General features: G+C 48.3%; 1 protein-coding gene across 1 annotated transcript in view; it reads right to left on the bottom strand.

The window, feature by feature from the left end:
• The window catches only part of NMNAT2 (nicotinamide nucleotide adenylyltransferase 2), a 114,645-nt gene that overhangs the window by 37,316 nt on the left and 55,133 nt on the right, over positions 1–22,196 (bottom strand). Inside the window, exons 2-3 of the mRNA XM_015569929.1 lie at positions 1,583–1,671; positions 728–795 (exon numbers count right to left, since the gene is read on the bottom strand). Of these exons, the coding sequence (XP_015425415.1) occupies positions 728–795; positions 1,583–1,671 (157 nt within the window). The remainder of the gene's footprint in view (positions 1–727; positions 796–1,582; positions 1,672–22,196) is intronic.

Below are 22,196 nucleotides of genomic sequence, written 5' to 3'. Positions count from 1 at the left end.
TTCTGGCCATGCCCCACCCCAAACCCAATGATGCTTTTGGAAGCTCCAAGAATATTCCTGGATCCAAAGGTGTCAGAGCAGATGAAACACTAGAAGCACCCTCTTTAGTGCCATGGGCCCCAGAACTTGGTTAAAAATGTAAGTTATCAGTTGGGCCACCCTGAAGGTCTACATAACTATTGCTTGCACGGGGCTGTTATGAAACAAACAACAGGCCCAAAATGGAGTCACTTGTGCTAAGCTCACATCACCACACCAGGGCGTCCTACCTAGCTTAACAGCAATTTCAGCCTCTCCCGGGATTATTATCTTAACCAGTCAGTCCAGAATTTCCTGGTCAGCTCCTGGTGAGGTACTTCACCCGATAGCCTCCTCCTGCCCCCAGCTAGGTTACCTAACCCCGAAACAATCCACTCTCTCTCCCCTTCTGCCTATAAAAGCCTTCCATTTTGTGTAGCTCCTCGGAGCTCCTTTTTACTTGCTAGGCGGGATATTGCCTGATTCATGAATCTTTGAATAAAGCCAATTTGATCTTTAAATCTATTCAGCTGGCCCGGCCGGCCTGGCTCAGTGGTTGAGCATCGACCTATGAACCACTGAATTTTGTCTTTAACAGGGTTACTATCCTCCCTGGCCTCCCAACCCTTGCCCGGACCCATCCTCTTTCTCCACCCACCCCTGTGAGTCCCAGGCCCACCCGCCTCCGGCATCAGCAGACCAGCCCTACCTGATCCAGTCGGAGTTCTGGACGGCCAGCTGACACATGATGAGACGATGCCGGCTCGACACAAGGCCCTGGGAAGCAACAGGGCAATTATGGGACCTGTGTCTGCTCCCCACCGCCTCCCGAGACACCATCCGGGGCAGCCCATTCCAAAAGCACAGCCATTTCTCGGTGGTGACAGGGAATGAGGGTGTGCCCCCTTTACTTGTCCACCAGACACAAGACAGGCATGGAGGGGCAGCAGGGAAAGAAGAGGAATGAAGGGCAGGAGGAGGAGGAGACCTCCCACAACAGGGCCCATGGGTGAGCCCCCACCTCTCGGGCAGCCATGTGCCCAGCACAGAGAGGAGACTCAGGCTCCCCTGGGGCCCACCAAGTTGCATGGGGTGCAAGGGGAGTGGCTCCTAGATTGTCTGGGACATGGGGCAGGGATGGAGGGGCAGGAAAGTGACTTTGTAAAATCAGATTATAAAAGGTGTAAGTCTTTTTTCCTCCTAAAATCCCAGGAAAGACTTGCCTTGCCCATAACCAGCCGATAATTTGGCATCCCTGCTGAGCCACAGTTGGCCCTCAGCGGGTGTGACTGCTTCTCTTCTAATGAGTTTGGACCGAGCCTGGCACTGCCAGCAGCTGCCTGGTCGTGGGCAGCTGTTTCAGCTGCTGCCCAACACCAGTCCCTGAGGTCTGGCTGGTCCAGAGATGGGAAACGGGATGCCTGCTACCAGGCATTTTGCTTTGGCAGGAATCACAGCAGAAATGGCAGTGGGGCAGTTTGATACCAGAGGGGGCATCAGGTCAGGAAGTTGGGGGGGGGTGGGCAGGGGAGGGGAGGGAGAAAAGGGGCAAAGAGGAGCCCACCTGTTTTCCGTAGGAGTCGTGGACAGGAGAGACAATCCCGCCAATCACAATAAACCTCCCGGTTTTGTGCAGATAATCTCTGGCTCTTTCTAATTAAGAGAAGAAAGCCGCACATTATAAGGAGGAAAGGGGTGGATTAAAGGCGATCATTGCAATCAATACATTCAGCTCTAGAAGGCTTACCTCCGATCTTTCTTGCCATTTAAAGAGAAAGTGCCAACTTTCAAAGCACAAGTTGGGGATTCAAAAGGTGAGGGAGCCAGATTTCAGCCCTCAAAGCAAAAGGATTTCGAACTCCAGGGGATTAATCCAGTTTTAAAGGGCCTCCACTCGATGAGCCAGTGTAGTTTAGGGGGATTTGAAACAAGCCCCTCACTAAGAGCCGCTGGAGCAACAGAAGGAACTGTGCTCCCTCTGATCACGTGCAGAAATTCTGAAGCGCAGGAGTCATTTTTTTCAAAAGCAGCAGCAGCAGCCTTCTTCGGTTAGGCAAGGTGAGCTGGTTGCCTCATCCAGTTACTCCGAAGAGAAAAGCCACCAAAACAAATTCACAGAGCCTTCTGCATAATCAGGGAGAATTAACCGTCAGGTCAAAAACCCATCATCACAGTGAGTTAAGGAGCATTCAGCCAGAGAAACGTGTTCCCCCGCCACACACACACACACACACACGAAAGAATTTGTGATGTTGCTTTTTCAATTTGGCCAGCCACGCCCCATTTCATTTTCATGAGAAAAATTCAGTAACCTAGGAAGGGATGAAAATTTTGGCCCTCTTATTTCTCAGGGGGTTCGCTCTACAGCTCTCTCGGGGCCTGAGCTTGTGCCGCTGAGAAAACGAGGCTTGGGTTTATTTTACAGGTGACGGACTCTGTAAGTGAGCCTGGGTAGCAAGGCTTGCGGTGCAGTTTATAAGCAAGGTTCCAGGGTGACCCTGCTGGCTCTCCTAAAGCTTAAAAAATTCTCATCACATTTCTTTTAGAGTTGCATTTTTAAATAACGAATAGACTTTCTTTCTTAGCACAGTCTTAGATTGATAAAACATGTGAGCAAATAGTGTACAGGGTTCTATATACTCAGCCCCTTTATCTCCTCCCCCACTCCACGCACACACACCATTTCCCCTACGTTATTAGTAATGCCTCGCATTACTGTGGTACATTTGTTACACTGTGTGGGTTCATACTGATGTTATTATTTCTAGGCCACAGATTTACTCTTTGTGTTGTAGAGTTCGATGGTTCCGAAGAACCCCTCCTTGGGTTCAGCAAACTCGCTAGAGTGGCTCATAGAACTCGAGAAACCCATTTATTTGCTAGATCATGAACTTATTACAAAGGATTTTAAGAATAAGAATCAACAGCCAGATGAAGAGACATGTAGGTTGGGGTCCCAAACAAAGGAACTTCGTCCTTGTTGAGTGTGGGGCCCAGAACCTGGAAGAGTAGAGGAAATTTCTTCCTTCCCCACAAAAAAAACTCAGAAAAGTGGGGCTAGAGGGGCCCGTCCTCAGCGTGGTAAAGAACACCCATAAAAACCTACGGCGAACATCAGACTTTACAGAGAAAGACTAAATGCTTCTTCCTAAGATCAGGAACTAGGCAGGGATGTCTGCTCTCATCACAGCTATTCAACACAGCACCTGGAGTTCTAGCTACCTCAAGAAAGCGAGAAAAGGAAATTTCAAAAAAATAGAGATCTAAAAGGAAAAGAAAAACTGTATTTGCAGATGGCATGAAAATTTACTTATAAATCCCAAGAAATCTACAAGCAAACTCCTGGAGCTAATAAGTGAGTTCAGTAAGTTCATAAAATACAAGGTCGATCTAAGAAAAGTAACAGCAAAAACATGTGGAAGTGAAATTAAATGTATAAGACCACTTATAACTGCTCACACAAATGAATGCTCAGGTATGAATATAATAAAATATATACAGAACTTATACATTAAAAACTACAAAATGCTGGTGACAGAAATCAAAGATCTAAGTAAATGTAGAGGTTATTGTGCTTATGGGTTAGAAGACTCAACATTGTAAAGATAGTAATTCTCCCTAAATTGGCATATAAGTTTAATGCATTTCCAATGTAAATGTCAGAAAGATTTTTTGGGTGTAAAATAACTCTAAAATTTATATGGAAAGGTAAAGAACTAGAGTAGTTAAAACCTTTTTTTGGAGAAAAAAAAAAGAAGTGAGAAAATCAATCTATCCAAATTTTAAAGCTAGGTAAAGAACTAGAGTAGTTAAAACCTTTTTTTTGGAGAAAAAAAAAAGAAAAGCGAGAAAATCAATCTATCCAAATTTTAAAGCCTATCATATACCTATAGTAATCAAGACCTCAGGTATTGGTAGAGAGATAGACACATAGATTAATGAGATACAATAGTCTAGAAATAGCTCCACACAAATATGGCCAACTGAGTTTTGACAAAGGTGCAAAAACAATTTGATGAAGGAAGTAACATGTGCAATAATTGGGATGACTCTCCAGTTCATTATGTTGAGTGAAAAACAGCCAATCTCAAAAGGTTGCATATGTATGATTCCACTTATATGTCATTCATTTATAAAGATTAGTGCTGCCAAGAGTTAGGGATGGGAGTGGGGCAGGGAAGGGAGGGTGTGGCTATAAGGTGGGTGAGGGCACATGGCTTCTCTCTGTACTCTCTTTGCAACTTCCTATGAATGTATGATGATTTCCAAATAAAACAGGTTTTAAAGTTTATAGGAAGCGATGAAACACTACAATTCTAAGGTGGCCGTGTGCAAATCCAGGCAAATGGCCAGCCAACTGGTGGGGGTGGATGCTTCTGGAACTTTTTCTCTGATTATCCCTATCCATCGTTGCTGCTGTCTGGGTTCCAAGATTTTGAGTTGTTGTGGCTTGAGAGGTGTTGTCCAAAGCAGTGCCTCTCAAACTTCAAGGTGCATGTGCATTTTCTGGGACCTTGTTAGAATGTTGACTCTAACAGTGTGGACGCGGCCTAAGATCTGGGCCAAGATTAGGGGGAGGTGAAAGAGGCAGAATCTTTCAAGTGCAGAGTCAGACCCTGTTTTCATTTAAAATTATGCTATTTTGTTCATCTCATGGATTTTTTTTTTTGGCATGAATTTTGATTTTTAAAAGTATTATTTATCTTGATGACCCAGTTTTGGGGCGCCTCCTTGAATTTTGCAGTGGAGGGCGCCAACCTCTTCAGCCGCCCCCTCCCCCTAGCCCTGCCTGAGATTCAGCATCGCTAACAAGCTCCCAGATGAGTCCAATGCTGCAGGCCTATCGGCTATATTTTGAATAACAAGGGACTCAAGACAGATGGGACAGCCCTGCAATGTCAGGGCCCCCTCCACAGAGGCTCTCTCTTCCACTCCACCACCACCTCCGCTTTGCATGACAAGGGCATTTCTGGATATTGGCAGGTAGCCCACTGGCAAGGCTATCGCTACAGCCCTGGAGTTTAATTTCATGCCAGGCTTCCCAAGATGTGGTCTATTTTTGTCCATCAGCTCTGCCCCAGGGACAGAGCCAAATCACTCTATCATTTTACACTCAAGTCCAACCCGCCCTCCATTTGTTCTCCCTCATCGCTCTTATACTAATGGAGGAGGAGCCCAAGGTGGCCGGCAGCATCGCCGTGTCCTGCCCTCAATACCTTGAGGATCCACTGTGTCTCCTCATTCCAGGCTACTTCCCTTGCTGACAGCATGGGCTGGACCCACCAGCGAAGATGGACATAACACAGATGGTTTGTCCATTAATAATAATACATGAGACAGACATGCCTCCTCTGCCTCCGGGCGACTCCGTGAACCCACTGCTGTATGTCATCTCTCCTCTCCCAGGGAGTTCATGGAGGAAACACTGGAGTCAGGGCATCGATACTTACTCAATTTCTCCTTTCCAGCTGAAATTAGAAAGGGTCCCTTCTGAGTTGCATTCACAGCTGGAGCTGCCTGAATGGAGAATTCCATAAAGGTGGTCTAGAGTTGCATACGTTCTGAGTATTAGAAAGATCAAGCCCTAGGTAATAAAGGAAGAAACTGAAGGGGTTTTTAAAAAGCCTCCCTAAGACATGCCACTTTGACATGGATCATTTTTGAGCTTGAAGGCAATTGAGACTCTATGACAAGCATGTCAAACTCTCGGCCCGAGGGCAGCCGGGAACGAAGATGAGTAAAAGACACAAGCCCCACCTCCGAGGTGCTTAGGTGTGTGATGCAGGGACACAGAACACTCTCCTGCGATAATTGATACCAAAATGAACAGCAGGGACACGAAGTCTTATGAGACTTCGGGGGAGGGAGTGGTCCCAATGGAATGGGGTGTCTGGGAAAGCTTGAGGCTTGAACTGGGTCTTGGAAACAGAGAAGAGGAAAGTGTATGACCCATGCATTTTTATTTTCTGCTCTCTGAGGCTATGGCCTCTGGGGCCTTGCTGAGCCCGGAGGGCCACCCCTCCCCGGGTTAGACAATTCCTAGAGATAATGAACAACTTACACTAGAACCCACCTTTCAAATGCAAACTCCCCCAATCAGAGTGTCACCCCGCTCCCCCCTCCTCCCCCAACAACCACCTCCTCTGTCTGCTCTCACACTCGGGGTCACACTATCCCCTTGCCTTAACCACCTCAGCGCCAGGTACCAGACAACTAGGGAGAGCTCTGGTGTCACAGCATCTGCTGAAATTACCCAAATGAGCCAGTCCCAAACCTGTTTACTCTGCCTCCCCTGTGCCTTCTTGTGGAAATTACAAGAAAGGCTCTTGCCTACATTTCCCCTTCTCCCTCTGCCTGCTGACTGACCTGGTGCTTATCCAGTATTATCACCACCCACCCCCACCCCTACCCCGACCCCCGCAAGCACGGCATGGCCTCTCCTCTTGGGAACTGTGAGTTTCACTATCTTTTCAGGCTACTGTTTCCTGATCTGTTGGCCTTGCTACACCTAATAGTGAAACCTACATTTTAAAACAGAAGACACTCATTCCAGGGGGACAAGGCGATGTGAGCAGATGAACTGAGTCAGGAATGGAGTTTGTGGGTCCTCCGGAAGGCTCTAGGGCTTGGCTTTCCTTGTTTGAAAAGCAATGATACCACATCCATCCACTGTCGCTAAGGGCCTCTTACCCTCCCCCAGCCAACCTAGAGCACCTTCTGCATCTTCCTCTGGTCCCAGGTGCTCCAGTCCCCATCTGTTTGGAAGAAGGGAGCTGGGAGGCCACGTTCCCCTGGTGGGTGAAACAGCGGGTCGGTCCCGGCCCTCTGTCTCTGAGTTGTCCAGCCTATGCCATGAGATAATTTCCAAGTGAGATTCCAACTTGATCCTGAAGTAAGTATTATAGGATAGTCTTCTCCCTACCGTTGATCCACGGTAAGGGGGAAGCCCGCCGTGCCACCCCTTAGATGCCATGAGCTGAGTGGGCTGATAGCTGGTTATGGACTTACTCTCCACAGGGAGCCACCAGCCTGCCCCCAGCCGGCTATGGACAGATGCTTGCCAAGGATGATGCCTCAGCAGAACTGGGGGAGAGGATGCAGATTCACCAGCACAGTGGCCTCCCCCTTCCTTCATACCCCTTCCCCACGCCTATAGAAGAAGCAATATAACATGAAGCCCCTTGAGGTTATGAGAATACAATTTCTTCTTCAGTAAGACACCTTCTTCAGCCTGTCTCTGACTCAGGAAGGCATGTGATGGGAGGTACATTTCCCCAAGGGATGGGGCTCGGGGAGGGGGGGGGGTGAGGGGGGGGGCGCATGTTGCCCAGATCTGGTGCGTTCTTCCGCCCAGTCTCTATGGCCAGTGGCTGGCCGGCAGAAGGGCGGGCTGGGTATAAGTGCCCGTGGGGATCAGGCTGAGGTCCCGGAACAGACTCGTGCTCAGAGCAGCCCTGCCACCTTGGAGTCCGGTTCTCTCCACCATCTGTCAAGTCCCACCAGCGGTCCCCATCCCCACAGCACGAGCCTCAGGCTATCTGAATTCACCGAAGAAAGCAACAAATGCTTCCCAGAACCTCTTGCATGCCTGGATTTCCTCTAGGTCCTGGATTTTCATCGATCTGTCTGGCTTTTGCAGCCACTGCCACTTGCAGCCCTGAACCGGCTGTCACGGAGTAACGCAGAGTGGCAGTCGCTCCCTCATTCCTGCGATCTTCTTTGCTCCACTGCCCCTACCTTGGAAGGATCTGAGTCCCTCTGTCTTCACAGCTGAGGGATGATTTATGACCCTCACGTCCACGAATTGTCACTTCTGACAGACCGTGCTGGGTGACCCTCTCCTGGGCCCCAGTGGCTGCGTGCCACCCCAGAAGTCTGGCCTCCATTCACAATGAAAACATATCAATCCAAAACCTATGGGACACACTGAAAGCAGTTCCTGAGAGGGAACTTTCCAAAGCAGGCTCCAAGCTTCTTGGAATTCACCCATCGTTGAAAAAGAATTTTTTTGTTTATTTCTTCAGAAATAGAAAGCTAAATATATGTGTAAAAATATGGCATGAACTGGTTTCCCTTCAGTGAGACTCATAAACACATGAGAGAATTATTTTAGAAACCCACAGACTGTAATACCAAATATAACTGGGTGGGTGGACTGGGGCTAGGGATGGAGGGGAAGGTGAGGAATAGGAAAGAAAGATCGGGGGAGGAAACCCGATATAGAAACCCGACCATGGCTCCACCTTGAGGTGGCAAGTCTCGGTCACCGGCAAGGAATTGGCTCTATTTTTAACTACAACTCTGTTGTTCCACACTTTATGAACCTTTCTGAATTCAAGCTCACCATATAGGCTTCTTATTTAGGGATAATTCAGACTTTGAAGTAGAGATAATCTAGCAAATAGCTTTGCTTTTATCAAGGAAATAGTGGAGAACATTAGGCGGAGAAGGCTCCTTTGAAAGGATGTGGTCCTTGGAGGCTACCGTGTGGGGCTCCCTAAAGGTGAAGGCTGCTTTTCTCCTCAGAATGTTATTGGAGAAACAGTTTCCTTTACAGCTTTTTTCCTGGTGTTCATCTTCTCTTTCTACTCCCTTAAGAGTCAGTAGAGTATCTCCCTGGGACAAGGGCCCCCTTGCTAAGGGCAGCTGACGGTCCAGGTTGGCCCAGAACTTTCGTAGTAGTTGTAGCACTAAAAGCTCCACTACCCGGAAGACCTTTTAGTCTCCAGCGAAGTGAGATGGTTGGCTGAATAACCGCCCCCAAAGATGTCCGTATCCTGATCCCCGCCACTTGTGAATGTGCTATCTTGTGTGGCAGGAGGCACTTTGCAGATGTGGCTGAAATTAAGAATCTTGAGATGGGGACATTACCCTGGACTATGCAGGTAGGTCCAATGTACTCACAGACTCGGAGGAAAGGGGACAAGGGGAGCAGAGATTAGAAGACGGAGGAGAGGACCACACGACGAGGAGTGCAGTGGCTTCTGGGAGATGGAAAAGGCCAGGGGATCTCCCCCAGCGCCTCTGGGAAGAACACACCGGGATTTTAGGACTTGCAGAACTATGCGATCATACATCGGTGTGGGTGTAAGTCAATGCTTGGTGGTAATTGAGTACAGCAGCAATAGGAAACGGAAACAGTTATTCACTCTACCCCTCCCTTGACCAGGGTGCCCAGGGAACCCCTGCACCGTCTTGAACCAGAAATGGAGAAAGGAAATTGGCCCATAGAAAAGAGATGTCCATGTGGTGGACTCTTTCAGGGGCATAGTAAGGTCACAATTTTAAAGTAATTTCATAGTTACTTTGGCATTTTCTCTTAAAAGAAACCTATAAATAAATGAACAATAATCTCTTAACACCCCCAAATAAAGCCTTTGACATGTCTTAGATTAAGACACCAATCTCACCTAAGAGGCAACAGAACATACGTTTAGAGGCTCGAGGTTCAAATCCTGCCCCAGACCTTACAAGCTGGGTGACCTTAGGTTAGTTACTCAACGGCTCTGGCTGCAGACTCACCTCTAAGTTAGAGATAATAACACTGTCTACCTCACAGAGCTGTTAGATGATAGATGCAAAGAGCGTAGCATAGCACCAGCACCCAGGAATCGCAGCCACACTCTCCTTCCTTGGGGAAGTCTAGCGACTTTCTTGAGACAACAGAAAATACATATATATTGGTCTCTACCCCTGGTTCCTAGCACAGAGCTCCTAAAACCCTTGTAGTTTCCTAGGTAATAAGAACACTAGCAGCATCTGTGGCATTTGTCTTTGTTCTAATGAGGTGACTCTGGGTGGGCTCCTGGATGATCCCCGGATTGGGGTTGGTGACCAGAAGGATCAAGCCAGCGATATGTTCTCCTCGGTGCCCTCTGGCTCTCTGGTCCTGCCTCCCGTAGAGAGAGCGGACATGCCCCTCTGGGCTTGAGAAACTACCACTGGAGATGTCGTGTCAATGACCAGACCTCAATCTTATTTGGTCCTTACGTGAGGCTGAACAAAGGGCTCTGAATGATGTCAGAGAAGCTAAGATTGGGGTGGGGGGCGTGCTGCTCTTGGGCAGATTTCGACTCACTTCAGAGCCTTCGCTGAGCTCCCGGGGTGTGTGGATGATGGATGGGAGAGAGCTCGGGGACAGGGCACACGAGGTTTCTGCTGGGATGGATGAGACTGCTTTGAAAGGTTTCATTTATCTTATGAAACTCTCAGAGCTCACACAAAGGATTCCGCTGCTTCCCTCCAAACTGAGCTGGAGGCACGGCTCCAGGGGCCACGAGCAGGAAACAATCTGAAAACTGCCTTTAGAATTAGGAGGCAAAATAAGATGCCATTGTTGTATATCCCTTAAGGCAAATTTTTACAAAAATGATATTAATTAATGTCAGTGAGGATGCGGGCAGTGTGCAGCTAACACACGTTGGTGGGAGTATACATGGATAAAGCCTTTTAGGAAAGCCGTATGGCAGCCAGCATCTGTCAAAATGACAAATGGGCACCACCTTTGACCTTTCAACTCCACTTCCAGGAATCTGTCCTACAGAAAAAAACTTGCACATGTGCAGAGATGTGTTCAAAAGGCTATTTCACTTTAGCATTATTTATAATAGGAAAAATCAGAAATAAGTAAGGAAGAGGTTAGACAAATTCTGGTACATCTAAAGGAATATTATGCAGTCATTAAGAAGAATGAAGTAGGTCTATCAAGTCTGGCATGGAAGATCTCCAAAGTACATTGTTAGGTGGCGGGGGGAGGGTGGAAATCAAGTTATAGAATTAACTATAGCATGGTGACATTTGAATAAAATGATGTGAGTGTACAATAATGTCAGGTCGTCATAATGAGAGCAGTGAAGGAAATGAAGCAGGGAGCGAGGGTAGAGATTGGGCGTTGGGGGTTGGCTTCTCTGGAGAAGTGACATGGAGGCAGAGAAGCGAATGAAAGACATCGACCACACAAAGATCAGGGGGAGCTGCTGGTATGGAGTCCCAAAGGCAGAAGAGCCCAGCTGGTGCTCAAGTCAGGGAGGAGGGCTGACGGGGCAGGGCCTTGTGAGCAGGGAAGGAGTCTGGGATTTTACCCCAAGCCCTTGGAGGGTTATAAGCAGAATGATGCAAGTTACACCTTTGAAAGGTCACTTGAGTGTGGGGTGGAGAATGAATTGTGGGGGGCATGGGTGAAGGCAGCGAGACCAAGTAAGTGATGCTCACCGGAGACCAGGTGAGAAATAAATCATGAACCTCCTAATTGCCAGGCCTCCAGTCATTTACCACCGAAGCAGACACGTTAATCTGCATTTTACAAAATGTTCGATAACTAAGATGTTATTTTAAAAACTAAAAAGGCCTACATTAAGTGGAGAGTAATTTTATAGTAGAATTAAATTTGTTACAGCTGATTAATGATGCAGATTATTTTGTTATGAGAATATCTTATCTGGTCAAATCCTTTCCCCAGAATACGGCAAGTTATTCAACAATCTGCTATGACATTTTATTTTGTGAAACCCAAGAGTTGGAAGGATCCCAGAGATTATGTACAAAATTCCTAAGAGTAAAATCTCACATTCTTGTACTCTTGAATGGACTACGCATGCGCTTCAACATATTTTTTCTCTAGTTTTGTTCCTTTTACTTTTTTTTAAAAAATTGATTTTTGAGAGAGAAAGGGGTAGGGAGAGAGAGATAGAAACATCAATGATGAGAGAAAATCATTGATTGGCTGCCTCCTGCACGCCCCACACTGGGGATGGAGCCCGGAACCCGGGCCCTGACTGGGGAATCAAACCATGACCTCCTGGTTCATAGGTCGACGCTCAACCACTGAGCCACGCTGGCCGGGCCCTGTTACTTTTTTTAGCTGAAGTTACAGCGCCCCCTAGAAGACCAGACTTAACTTTTTCGTTCTAATTTTAAGCAGAGCAAATATTTTCTTTGGGATGAACTTTGTCAGCACTTTCCTGAAAATATAGGGCGGGTACCTGCAGAAGCATGGAAATCACCCTGGGCGGTCCACGGCTCTGCTCTCGGAACGAGAGGAGTTCTGTGACCTTCCACAGGGCGGGCGGCTCTAATTAGAGGAAAGAGCCAGCCAGGATTAGGTTAATCTTTAGGCAGCCGGGTGCGGCTCGGACGGACTCTCCCAAACATTCTTAAGATGCCATATTTCTAATTAGTCAAAGACCACGGCCCGGCAATCTGGATCTCAGTATCTCTAGGTCAGCTTCCCGTATCGCCCTGCTCCCAAGAAGGCTTTCCAACGCTGTGGGAACAGCCGGTGCAGAATGTGACATGGTTCCGATGTCTTAGGACCAGCACCCAGAGCAAGACAGCAAAGCCTGGCCTCCAGAATGGCTGGTGTCCAATCACAACGACTTCTCTTCCCCCGTTACCCCGAACTCGAACCCAAGGCCTCCAGCCTGCGCTGGTCCCTCTCCTGTTTCCAGTGGTTTCCCAGGAAGACCCCTCTCCCTAAGTACGTCCTAAGTCAGTGGCTCACAGCTGGGGTTGAGTTGTGCTCCCCGGGGGGGACATTGGACAATGTCTAGAGACAGTTTTGGTTGTCACCATTTATAAGGGGGTGCTACTGGCTGTTTGAGGGGGCAGGGATGCTGCTAACGACCCTACAATGCACAGCACAGCCCTCAGGGCACAAAGCATCTGGTCTACTAAGTCAAGAGTGCCGAGGTTGAGAAACCATGTTCCGGATAAAGAAAACAAGGCCCCCGCCTGAAAGGTGAAGTGGAAACGAACAGCGCCCACCCAGGTGGAAGAATTCCGGCCCCAAGAGAAGAACACCCAAGGCTGTTGGGACCTCAGTCTCCGCCTTTCTGCCCCTTTAAACACAAGGGACTGCTATTAGAAAAAGTGACCAAGCCACATACCATTTTATGACCAAATGCCCTGTAGGACACAGGGATTTCCAGGCTGTTCAGGCGGGTTCTAGTCCCAAGGTTCCTGCTCACCCTAAGGGGCTGCAGATCGAGACCTGCCCTGCGTGAGGGAAGGACAGTGATCTGGGACAGGCTTCCACTCTCCAGCCTTCTTCCTTGTCTGTCTGTCCCCTTCCCTCTGCTTCTACAAACGGAGTCCCACTCTAGGGAGTCGTGCAGCTTCACAAATCCCCCTGAGCTGACAAAATGAAGGGCTTCTGTGCACAGTAGTTAAAGGGCACAGGATTTTGGAACAAGCAGATGGAGTGATTTAGGGAATTCTTGGCCAAGGACCAAGGGAGACCCTTTCTCCTTGCAGGCGCTGCTAGCTAATTAATTGGTTCTTTATGAAAAGCTGGGAGGGAGTCATTCAGACAGGCAGCAGTGAAAGCATTTATTAGCAGCCTGTTTTCTAGACTCAAAATAATATTCTCTAATAATCAGGTAAAACCAATTGCACTGGTTTCTTGGCTCTCTGCTGGTAAAGACCGTTTTTTTCTCTCCTGCAAATTCAAGTGGCAGGGAGCTCTTTGCACCATGTTGGCAGGAGCGGACACAGAGGCCGGTCCCTCGTCCACCTCCTGGAAAGACCTGTCTCCTGCCTCCCGGGTCAGGGGACGGGAGGGCCTGCTGGAGAACCTGATGATTAATAGCTGTGAAATGCATGGCAGTTACTGCTTCTCTTTTCTCGTGCAGACCCAGGAAGTGGGCTGCTGCTCAGAACGGGGGAAGATAGCTCTGCAACACAGCTCACACTTCTAGCCCCTAAACACACACGGGCGCACACACCACATACATCCTGGTGTGCTGCCCACTTTAACCACAACAAACTTAGAAATGTGTAAGCATGCGATGAAGGAGAAAAGGACAGAGAATCATTTCCTCTGGGCAGGTTTTTCATAGGCTTTTTGTTGCTGTTTTTATAATTTTTAAAAAATCATTTCAGGCTTGGAAATAAATAGCAGAAATAGTACAAAGCATCCCACATACCACTCGCCGAGATTCCCCATTTGTTAATGTCTTCCTACACATTTGCTCTATCTCTGTGCTTTCTGGATAGTCGTATGAATATTACTTTTTAAACTCTTTGATGCTAAGCTGCCTCTTCGCTCCTAAATACTTCAGTGTGTGTTTCCTAGCAAAAAGGACACATCAGTGACAGTTAAGGCTTGTCCTTTTCCAGGTGAAGGAAGGTTGAGCCCTTGACAGATGGCTTAAAAGTCTGGGCCCGCAAAGTAGGATTTTCGGAAGGCCTCCTGGCATCTCTGGGTCCAAATCCCGGCTTTACTACTTCCCAGCAGTGCAACTTTGGATACCTCCTTCAGTCTCGGTTTCTTCGTCGGTAAACTGGGAAGGATGCCGGTGTCTCTTGCATAAGGTTACCGCGAGGATCAAATGAACTAAGTGAATAATTGAGACAATGCATGGACACGTGTAGCACACGTATGACACGATACTCGGTAACAAAGGTGATTCAGTATTAGCTACCATTACGTCCTTCTCATTGGCTTAAACTTAAACAAACCTGCCACACTATGTCATTATTTGGGATCATTATTGACCAGCATTTTTTCCAAATACTGCCCTTTCCTATGAAACTCCCCCCCCCCCCCCAACTCTCATTGGCGCAGCTGGCATGGATGTACGATTTTCCTAATTTCTCTCTCTGCCCACTGCCAGGCTCCCTGCTTCCCCCATACACACGGGTCTTCTGTTCAACTGAACAGTGGCAGATTTAGACCTGGAGAAGCGTGCTATGGAATAGAAAAGAACAAAAGCTCATTGCGTGTAATGGTTACACGGCCTGTGCGTTCAAGTAGGAAAACCACCGTGAACCTGGTGGACCTGAGATCACAAACCACAGGCAGTGCTGTGGGTAACGGCCGCCGGAGAGGGGGAGAGGCCTCGCTCCTGGGCGTTTGGGCCAACCGGCTGTCCGTTCTTTCCCGAGTCCCCCCTAGCCCGGTAGTGGGCTCGTAAGAAAGAAAGAAAAAAACTGATGTTAAAAAATATACTGAGTATGTTCCTGGCGCGTTCACAAGATGTTGAGATGTTTCCTCGTTCCTGCGTTTCTTGTTTGAGAATTATAGCTTTCCCATTCCAGCAACCACCGCACATAGCTGGTAATCACTAATGATTACCCACGGGCAGCCTCACCGGGAAGGCGGGCAGAAATGCCTGGAAGCAGAAAGCGATGGTTTGGCTCCATCTATTGCTGGGTTTTCTCTTCAGGGACCTGCGGGGTGTGTAGCTGCTGGGAACGGGATGGCTTTCCCTGGGCCACAGCCTTGGGCTCATGTTCACGAGGCCGGCTCTGCCAGCAGCAGTCGCAGCTGAGAGTCAGAGGCAGCCTCCGTGTGTCCCCTGTGGGACCTTCTGTCTGTCTCCAGAAGCACCCACGTAGCCTCCACGTGCCTTCAAACCCGCCAGACTAGGTGCTTGTAGGTTAAGGCCCAAGCTCCCACGGAGGGCATCTTTGGTCCTTTAAATGTGAACCTTCTGTTACAGCCCTCAAGCACGTCCCTCTTCCCTGTGATGCCTTCACCCACGTGTTCCCTCTGCCGCAAATGTCTTCCCCAGCTGGTAACACTGCCAACCCTTCCATGCCCAATTCACCGCGCCACCTTCCCTGGCCTTTGGAGGGGAAATTGATGCTTCCTGTCCACGGCTCCGAATGTATCACCACAATGGGCTGGATCACATTTTCTTCAGAGCCACTCTCGGTTAGGACTGTACTTTATTCTCTGCGTCGCCAGTGCCTGCGCCCTCCTTACCAACCACACGTTCCGTGATGCTCAGTGCGCACTGATGGGCACAGCTTTCCACCAGACTTGTGTGTGTGTGTGTGTGTGTGTGTGTGTGTGTGTGTGTAAGAGTGTAGGCAGCTTAAAAAGTAGACTCCCCAGTCTGAAGGTGAATTTCTCACGTACAAATGTAGTAATTTGGTGGTGGTGGTGGTTCTACCTTTGTATATGTTAGTTTTATGAATTTAAGTTCCTAATGTCACCTCCCACAAGTTTTCAAAGATAAAATCACAAGGCCAAAGGTTTCGATGAACACTTCATCTTAATTAATATTCAACCCATCATTTTTTTTCTCTTGGTCGCTAGGACACTGGTCTACTTCAACAAGAAGATGCTGATGATAATGAAAAAGAGCACATGAAATGGACCGGCCACTGTCCTATGAGGGCCATCTGTACCTGGTTCTGAAATTGCTCAGGGGGACATTCAGATAGAAAGAAAATACTTTTGTACATACTTTTAAAAGGGTCCGTTTATATCTCAACAGTTTAAATAGGAAACACCAACTTCCCCACCAACACACTATTTCCACATTGGTGAACACAAACACGCATCACACACGTTTGCTAACATGGAACCAGTCCAGCATTCCTAGAGGGTACAACATATAGAGAATATGTGTGTGTGGGTGTGTGTTTAATTCAATCCGAATTAAAGACATCACGTCAAACTGCTTTTGAAATATCAGAGTAACTCAGGAACCGAGCAAACTATCAAGTTCAGAGTAACCAAAGCCTCATCTTTGATGCGTAGAGGTTTGTCCTCCTTCGGGTCTATTCAAAAGACACGGCTCAGGGCCTGTATTTCTCTTCTCCGATCCAGTTTCTGCCCATCCTGAGGTTCACAGGTGGGGATGCTCGAGGCAGCTTTCCCCGGGGGCGGGTGATGATATCATGGACCCAGAGTCACCTCTGACCCCACAGGCTGGCTTTCCCAGGGACCTTTCCCCCTGGAGCCTGGGATTCATTTGGGCACAGGCCACAGAGAGCCATGTGAACAATGAGGAGGGAGAGGGTGGTGGGCAGAGAGTGTGTGTCCCCTGGGGTCGTCTCCCTGAGCCTCCTGAGATCAATGGCTGCTCTGTGGGGTGGCCCCTCTCTCCCCTGCAGGCTCTCCAGGCTTGAAAAGAGAGCAGAGTCGGCCCACACACATTCTTGCTGCCCCGTTTTCTCTTTCATGTCTGTGAAGATCATGTGCTGAGCCAAACAACAGCCTCGGATTTCCTCCTGGGCTGCCTGTGGGAGCACCAGCTCCAGACCCGGGCGTCCTGGGCCTTCTCGCTGGCCGCACATGGGTTCCAGGGGACTGTCCCTTCGTTTGTGATCTGGAGGTCAGGACTGTACCCTCCCAGCTGCTGCCCTACCCGTCCCAGCCCAGTCCTTAGCAGAGCATCTTAAATATTACAGTGAATGAGCGAGTAAAGCAGGCCTCCCCATGGGATATTGTATATGAGGCAAAATTTCTTGGAAATAGTCCCTTGTCTGATCTTCCTTCTTCCCATTTGTGGAAACTGAGGTTTTCCCAGCAGCACAGACCCCCCCCTGCTGGTGGGCCTTGAGTGGAACTCTCAGCGTCCTTGGCATGTCCTGTCCCAGACCTCCGTGCCCCCCTCATGCCCTCAGCTAGTTACTGCTTAGTTACTGCTTAGTACGCTGTGTGCGTTTTATAACTGTAACCCCATCTGTGTCTAACACACATTTTAGCAAGAGCCCCCAGCGAGTCTCCCCAAAGACTAACTCTAAGTGGGAATTCCCGCAGCCCCTTCTAGATGGAAGCCTCTGGCGTTGGCTCCTGCTGGAGGAGGAGGAGGAGGGGGCAGAGCGATGGCCGCAGTGAAGGAGAACGGAGTTGGCTCTGGGTTTGGAAGCCAGTCAGCTCTGGGAGATTTATTCCTGGCCTGTTTTGGAATTCCAAAACCAGAGCAAGGTCATCTCATCCTCCCTGAGAGAGGAAATCCCCCAAAGAGGGTGGGGGAAGGAATTTCTGAGGACGGAACAGGGAAGGGAGGGGTCGGGAGGGGGCAGTAGAACCCCGCACAGCCCTCCTCTCCCTGGGAAGAGTGCTAAGTCCTTCCTGCCCCCTGAGCCTGTGGCCACGGGCTCCATCTGCTGAGGCTCTGTAGCTGCACACACCAAGGAGCCCCAGCTGCCGGCCTCTGCAGGTGTGGGAGTCCCAGTGGCTGGCCCTGCCTGGCCTGGTTTCTACCTTCTGCACCATCCTCATGTCACGTGTTTTTTTTCTAGATCACTAAATGCCAGCTGCTCTGGCTTTCCTTGAGTTCCTCTGGTACTCTAAGCCAGCGGTTCTCAACCTGTGGGTCGCGCCCCCTTTGGGGGTCGAACGACCCTTTCACAGGGGTCGCCTAAGACCATCAGAAAGCACATATATAATTACATATTGTTTTTGTGATTAATCACTAGGCTTTAATTATGTTCAATTTGTAACAATGAAAATACATCCTGCATATCAGATATTTACATGACGATTCCTAACAGTAGCAAAATTACAGTGATGAAGTAACAATGAAAATAATTTTATGGTTGGGGGTCACCACAACATGAGGAACTGTATGAAAGGGCCGCGGCATTAGGAAGGTTGAGAACCACTGCCTAAGCCCTTTCCTGCCTTTATATATGCTCTGCACCTCCCTCCTCCTTTTGGATCCTTCAAAGGATGCTACCTGCTCAGAGGAGTCTTCCCTGACCACGTCCTAAATGGTTTTCCTAGCATCATCCTCTGTCCCTGCACCTTGCTTTCAGCCTCTTAGCACTTCACATTGTACTTTTTCCTTTTTGGGGGTGTGGGGTGGGGGGCGCTTGCTACCTGTCTCCCCCACTAGACTTAAAACTCTCTGAAGGCAGGGACTTTAGACTAGCCTTCCATTGCCATTATGTCCCAGTTCCTGGCACTATGTAGTAGGTGCTTGATAAACATTTGTTGAATGAATGAATCACTGGACTAATTCATTCACAGGGTAAATGTGGGGTCAATGACTATGGTCCCACAAGGAGTCCCCCAGATTACCTAGAAACCAGAATACCAAGTTCTCTCTCTGGTATATGATTAGGGGCCCCAGGCACAGGGCATCCCATTTCACCATCACCCATCATGATCGACTGCCACCACTAGATAAAGACACCTCACTTAGTCCAGCCCCCTGACTCTCTAAGAGAGAAACTTGAGGCCCCGTGACATGATCTGACTCACCAGTTACCTAACGGTAGAACCGGACCCCGCATCTGTGCTCCCCAATTCCTAGAAAGAAATCTATTCCCACATCAAGCAGCTTCATTCTAAATTCCATTTCTTGCTCAGTGTAGGCAAAAGGATTTTATTCCCTCTCTTTCAATTGAATGCAAACCCAGCCAACTTGTAAGAGGATGAAAATTCACAGGTACTCTAGAGAGATACATACAATTATCTGCATGAAAAGATGGAAAAATGAAAAGTCATGTTCTTTAAGAGACTCGGGGCAATCTTTAAGGTTTTCTTCAAGCTATTTTAATGCTTGATGGTTTGAGGAAAGTGCATCAGAAACCTCTAGAGAAAATGGCTAAAAAAGCCCAAGGTACGACATCTGGGCTGGAGCTTCCTTAAATAAAACATTTTGCCTCATATTATTCCACAGTGGAGCAAAGCAGAGAAGTCTGTTGTTAACATAGGTTTTTGTGTGTTTTTTTTTAAAAAAATGCAATTTCAATGTGTTTCTTATATTAAAAGAGCCATCACTTTTTCTCTCCTCACACTCAAATCATAATAGTTAAATCATGTGTTATAACCATTAGCTTTATGTGAGCAGTCTTGTTTTATTTCCTTATTATTTGCCCAGAACATAGTGCAATTCTTTACGCACAGTAGGTGCTCAAAAAAGAAGTAAATAAATTTTTATTGAGCACTTGTTATGTCCTGGTTACCCAGCCTGGGTGCTAATGATCAGATGTGGACCAAAGGGACATGTTCCTGGATTGAGAACCTCGAAGACCAATGTTGCAATAGACGAGGTGAGAGGTGTTGGGGGAGCTGGAAAGAGCAAGATGGATTTAAGATATACAACGGAGGAAGAATGACCTAGTTGGCTGAAGTTTCCAAGTTAGCTGAAGGTTTAGCCTGGGGGGTGGGAGAGGGGGATTAGGGAAGGGATTGGGTAACCAGGTGGATGGAAGGGGCCTGGGGAAGGATCAGAAGGAGATGAATAGAATTAGTCTCCTCCAATCAAGCCACATGGGAGTACAGGGGTTGGGATGACTGTCACCCGTACCATTTCCCAGCAGTGTCCATAGTTCTTTTCTCTTTAATAGGAAAATAGAGACAGAAATTGGTGAGATAACATCTCCCAGTTCACACAGCAAGTTCTGGAGATCTGTTGGCACAAGAATCACCAACCCAGCAAGCTGAGTGGACCATATTTACATGCAATTCTCCTTGTAATCAACAGTTCTCGTATAACAGAGCTTCCTACTGTGTGTTCCAACAATTCTCCCAATTCAGATACGTGTAGGGCTTCGTACTATGTGTGTCCCAATAAAACCCCAATTCAGATATGCGCACACTGCACAGAAACTAGTATTTCCCAGAATTGTTTACCATGGTAGGGGTGAGGGGCTGAAGAAGAGGGGGAATGCTCATTTGGCTCCCTGTACCTGCACACAAGGTGATTTCTCGGTGCATAAGGACATTTGTGAGTCACTCGGACAGATCTCTTGGGAGTGGGAACTGGAGAACTGGAAATAAAAAGTCCTTTGGCTGCTGGTTTATTCTCTTGCCCTGGGAGGCTGGTGCTCTCCCACCCTGCTCCTCCCTGCCCCTGCCGGCTCCCTCGCTCCCCTGGGTTTCAGAGGAGCTGGCACTGAACACTACCCTCTCTCCCTTGACTTCCTCTCCAACTGAGCCAGCAGCTCTCTTGCCAAATCTCCAGGTCAGAGGCTCCTCAACGTCAGCTGCCCTCGCAGCTTCCAGGACAGGCAGGGAAACTGCTGCAACCAGCACTCAGGGCCAGAAAGGAGAGAGGAAGGTGTCATGTGAGGGGTTTATCACCTGGTCTGGAACTGAAGGCCACACAGTACCACTGCAGACACCCAAGCAGACTGAAAAGGGTGAGGCACCAAACATTACAGACCAGGACACTTGGCTTCTGGGCTTCCTCCCCACCCATCTTTTCCACCCCTTGTCACCTCCAGAGATTATGGAGGGGCTATGCTTTCCTTGGACATGCTGTGAGGCTGAGATTCGCAAAATCCGGACGCTCAAAGAGTGTTCTGGAAAGAACCTCTGTGGTAGTAATCTTCAGGTGAGTAGCCTGTCTAGAGAAGTCCTATTCTGGGACCCATCCTCTCTGCTCCCTGTCACTCCTCCAACGTTCTTGGGCAATGGTCCTTCTGTCCTCCTGTCCTTCCTGAGAGAGGAGATCAGGGCAAAGCCCTGGGCAGCCAGGCGGATCCAGCATGGCCAATGCTGACCTGACCACCGGTTTGCTGTCAGAGGTGGCAATCCTCCAGCTCTAACCTAGGGGGACTTGTCTCCGGGAGCCCTGCCTACTGCCCTTCCCAACCCCAACACTTAGTGCCATTGGAATGACGTGTACTAGTAAGCCCCTGCCTCCGGCCGGGGAGATGTTATGGGATGTCTGCCCAACTTACAGCATCTCCCTGCACTGATCTGAGGACCCACAGGGATGGGAAGTCACCTTGTAAAATGTGGCCCTACCTCTGTCCAGTTACAGTTTATTGGACTAGAAGGGCCAATAGGAAGTATTTCCCTGAGGTTAAGATCAGAAGGGAAAGAAACAGAGAGAGGAAGAGAAAGAAACAGAGAGATTTGGTCCTTCTGTGAGGCTGTGGTTGGCCATGTGGTGCTGTGAATCTTGAGATGTACAGTCAGCAGAAAGAGTGAACAATGAACCAGATACACAGAAAGAGGCAAGGACGACAGATGGAAATACTTCAAGGATTCCCCACAGCGTTCCAAATTTGGGTTTCTAGCCTTCCTGAGGCCAGTCCCTGCCCACAGGGGTTCAACATTATAATGAAGTTTCTCTTCTTGCTAAAGTGACTTCTCTCCCCTCCCCCACACCAACATAGACAAAAGCAACATAAGAAAGTATAATACTGTTTTTTTTTTTCTAATATGCATTTATTGTTCTAATTATGCTTTTTTGTGCTCTTTTTTCCGCGCGTAATTCCCCTCCTCCCAGTTCCCACCCCACCCCTGCCCTCACTCCCCACCCACTGTCCTCTCCATAGGTGGCACGATTTTTGTCCAGTATCTTCCCGCATCTCCCACACCCCTTTCCCCCCCAAGAATAGTCAGTCCATGCCCTTTCTATGTCCCTGATTCTATTATAATCACCAGTACATTCTGATCATCAGATTTCTTAACTTGATTCTTAGATTCACTTGTTGATAGATGCATATTTGTTGTTCATAATTTGTATCTTTACCTTTTT

Source organism: Myotis davidii, unplaced genomic scaffold, assembly GCF_000327345.1.
Source record: "Myotis davidii unplaced genomic scaffold, ASM32734v1 scaffold362, whole genome shotgun sequence".
Lineage (NCBI taxonomy): Eukaryota > Metazoa > Chordata > Mammalia > Chiroptera > Vespertilionidae > Myotis > Myotis davidii.
Note: the sequence above shows the minus strand (reverse complement) of the source record. Positions and strands in the feature narration are given on the sequence as shown.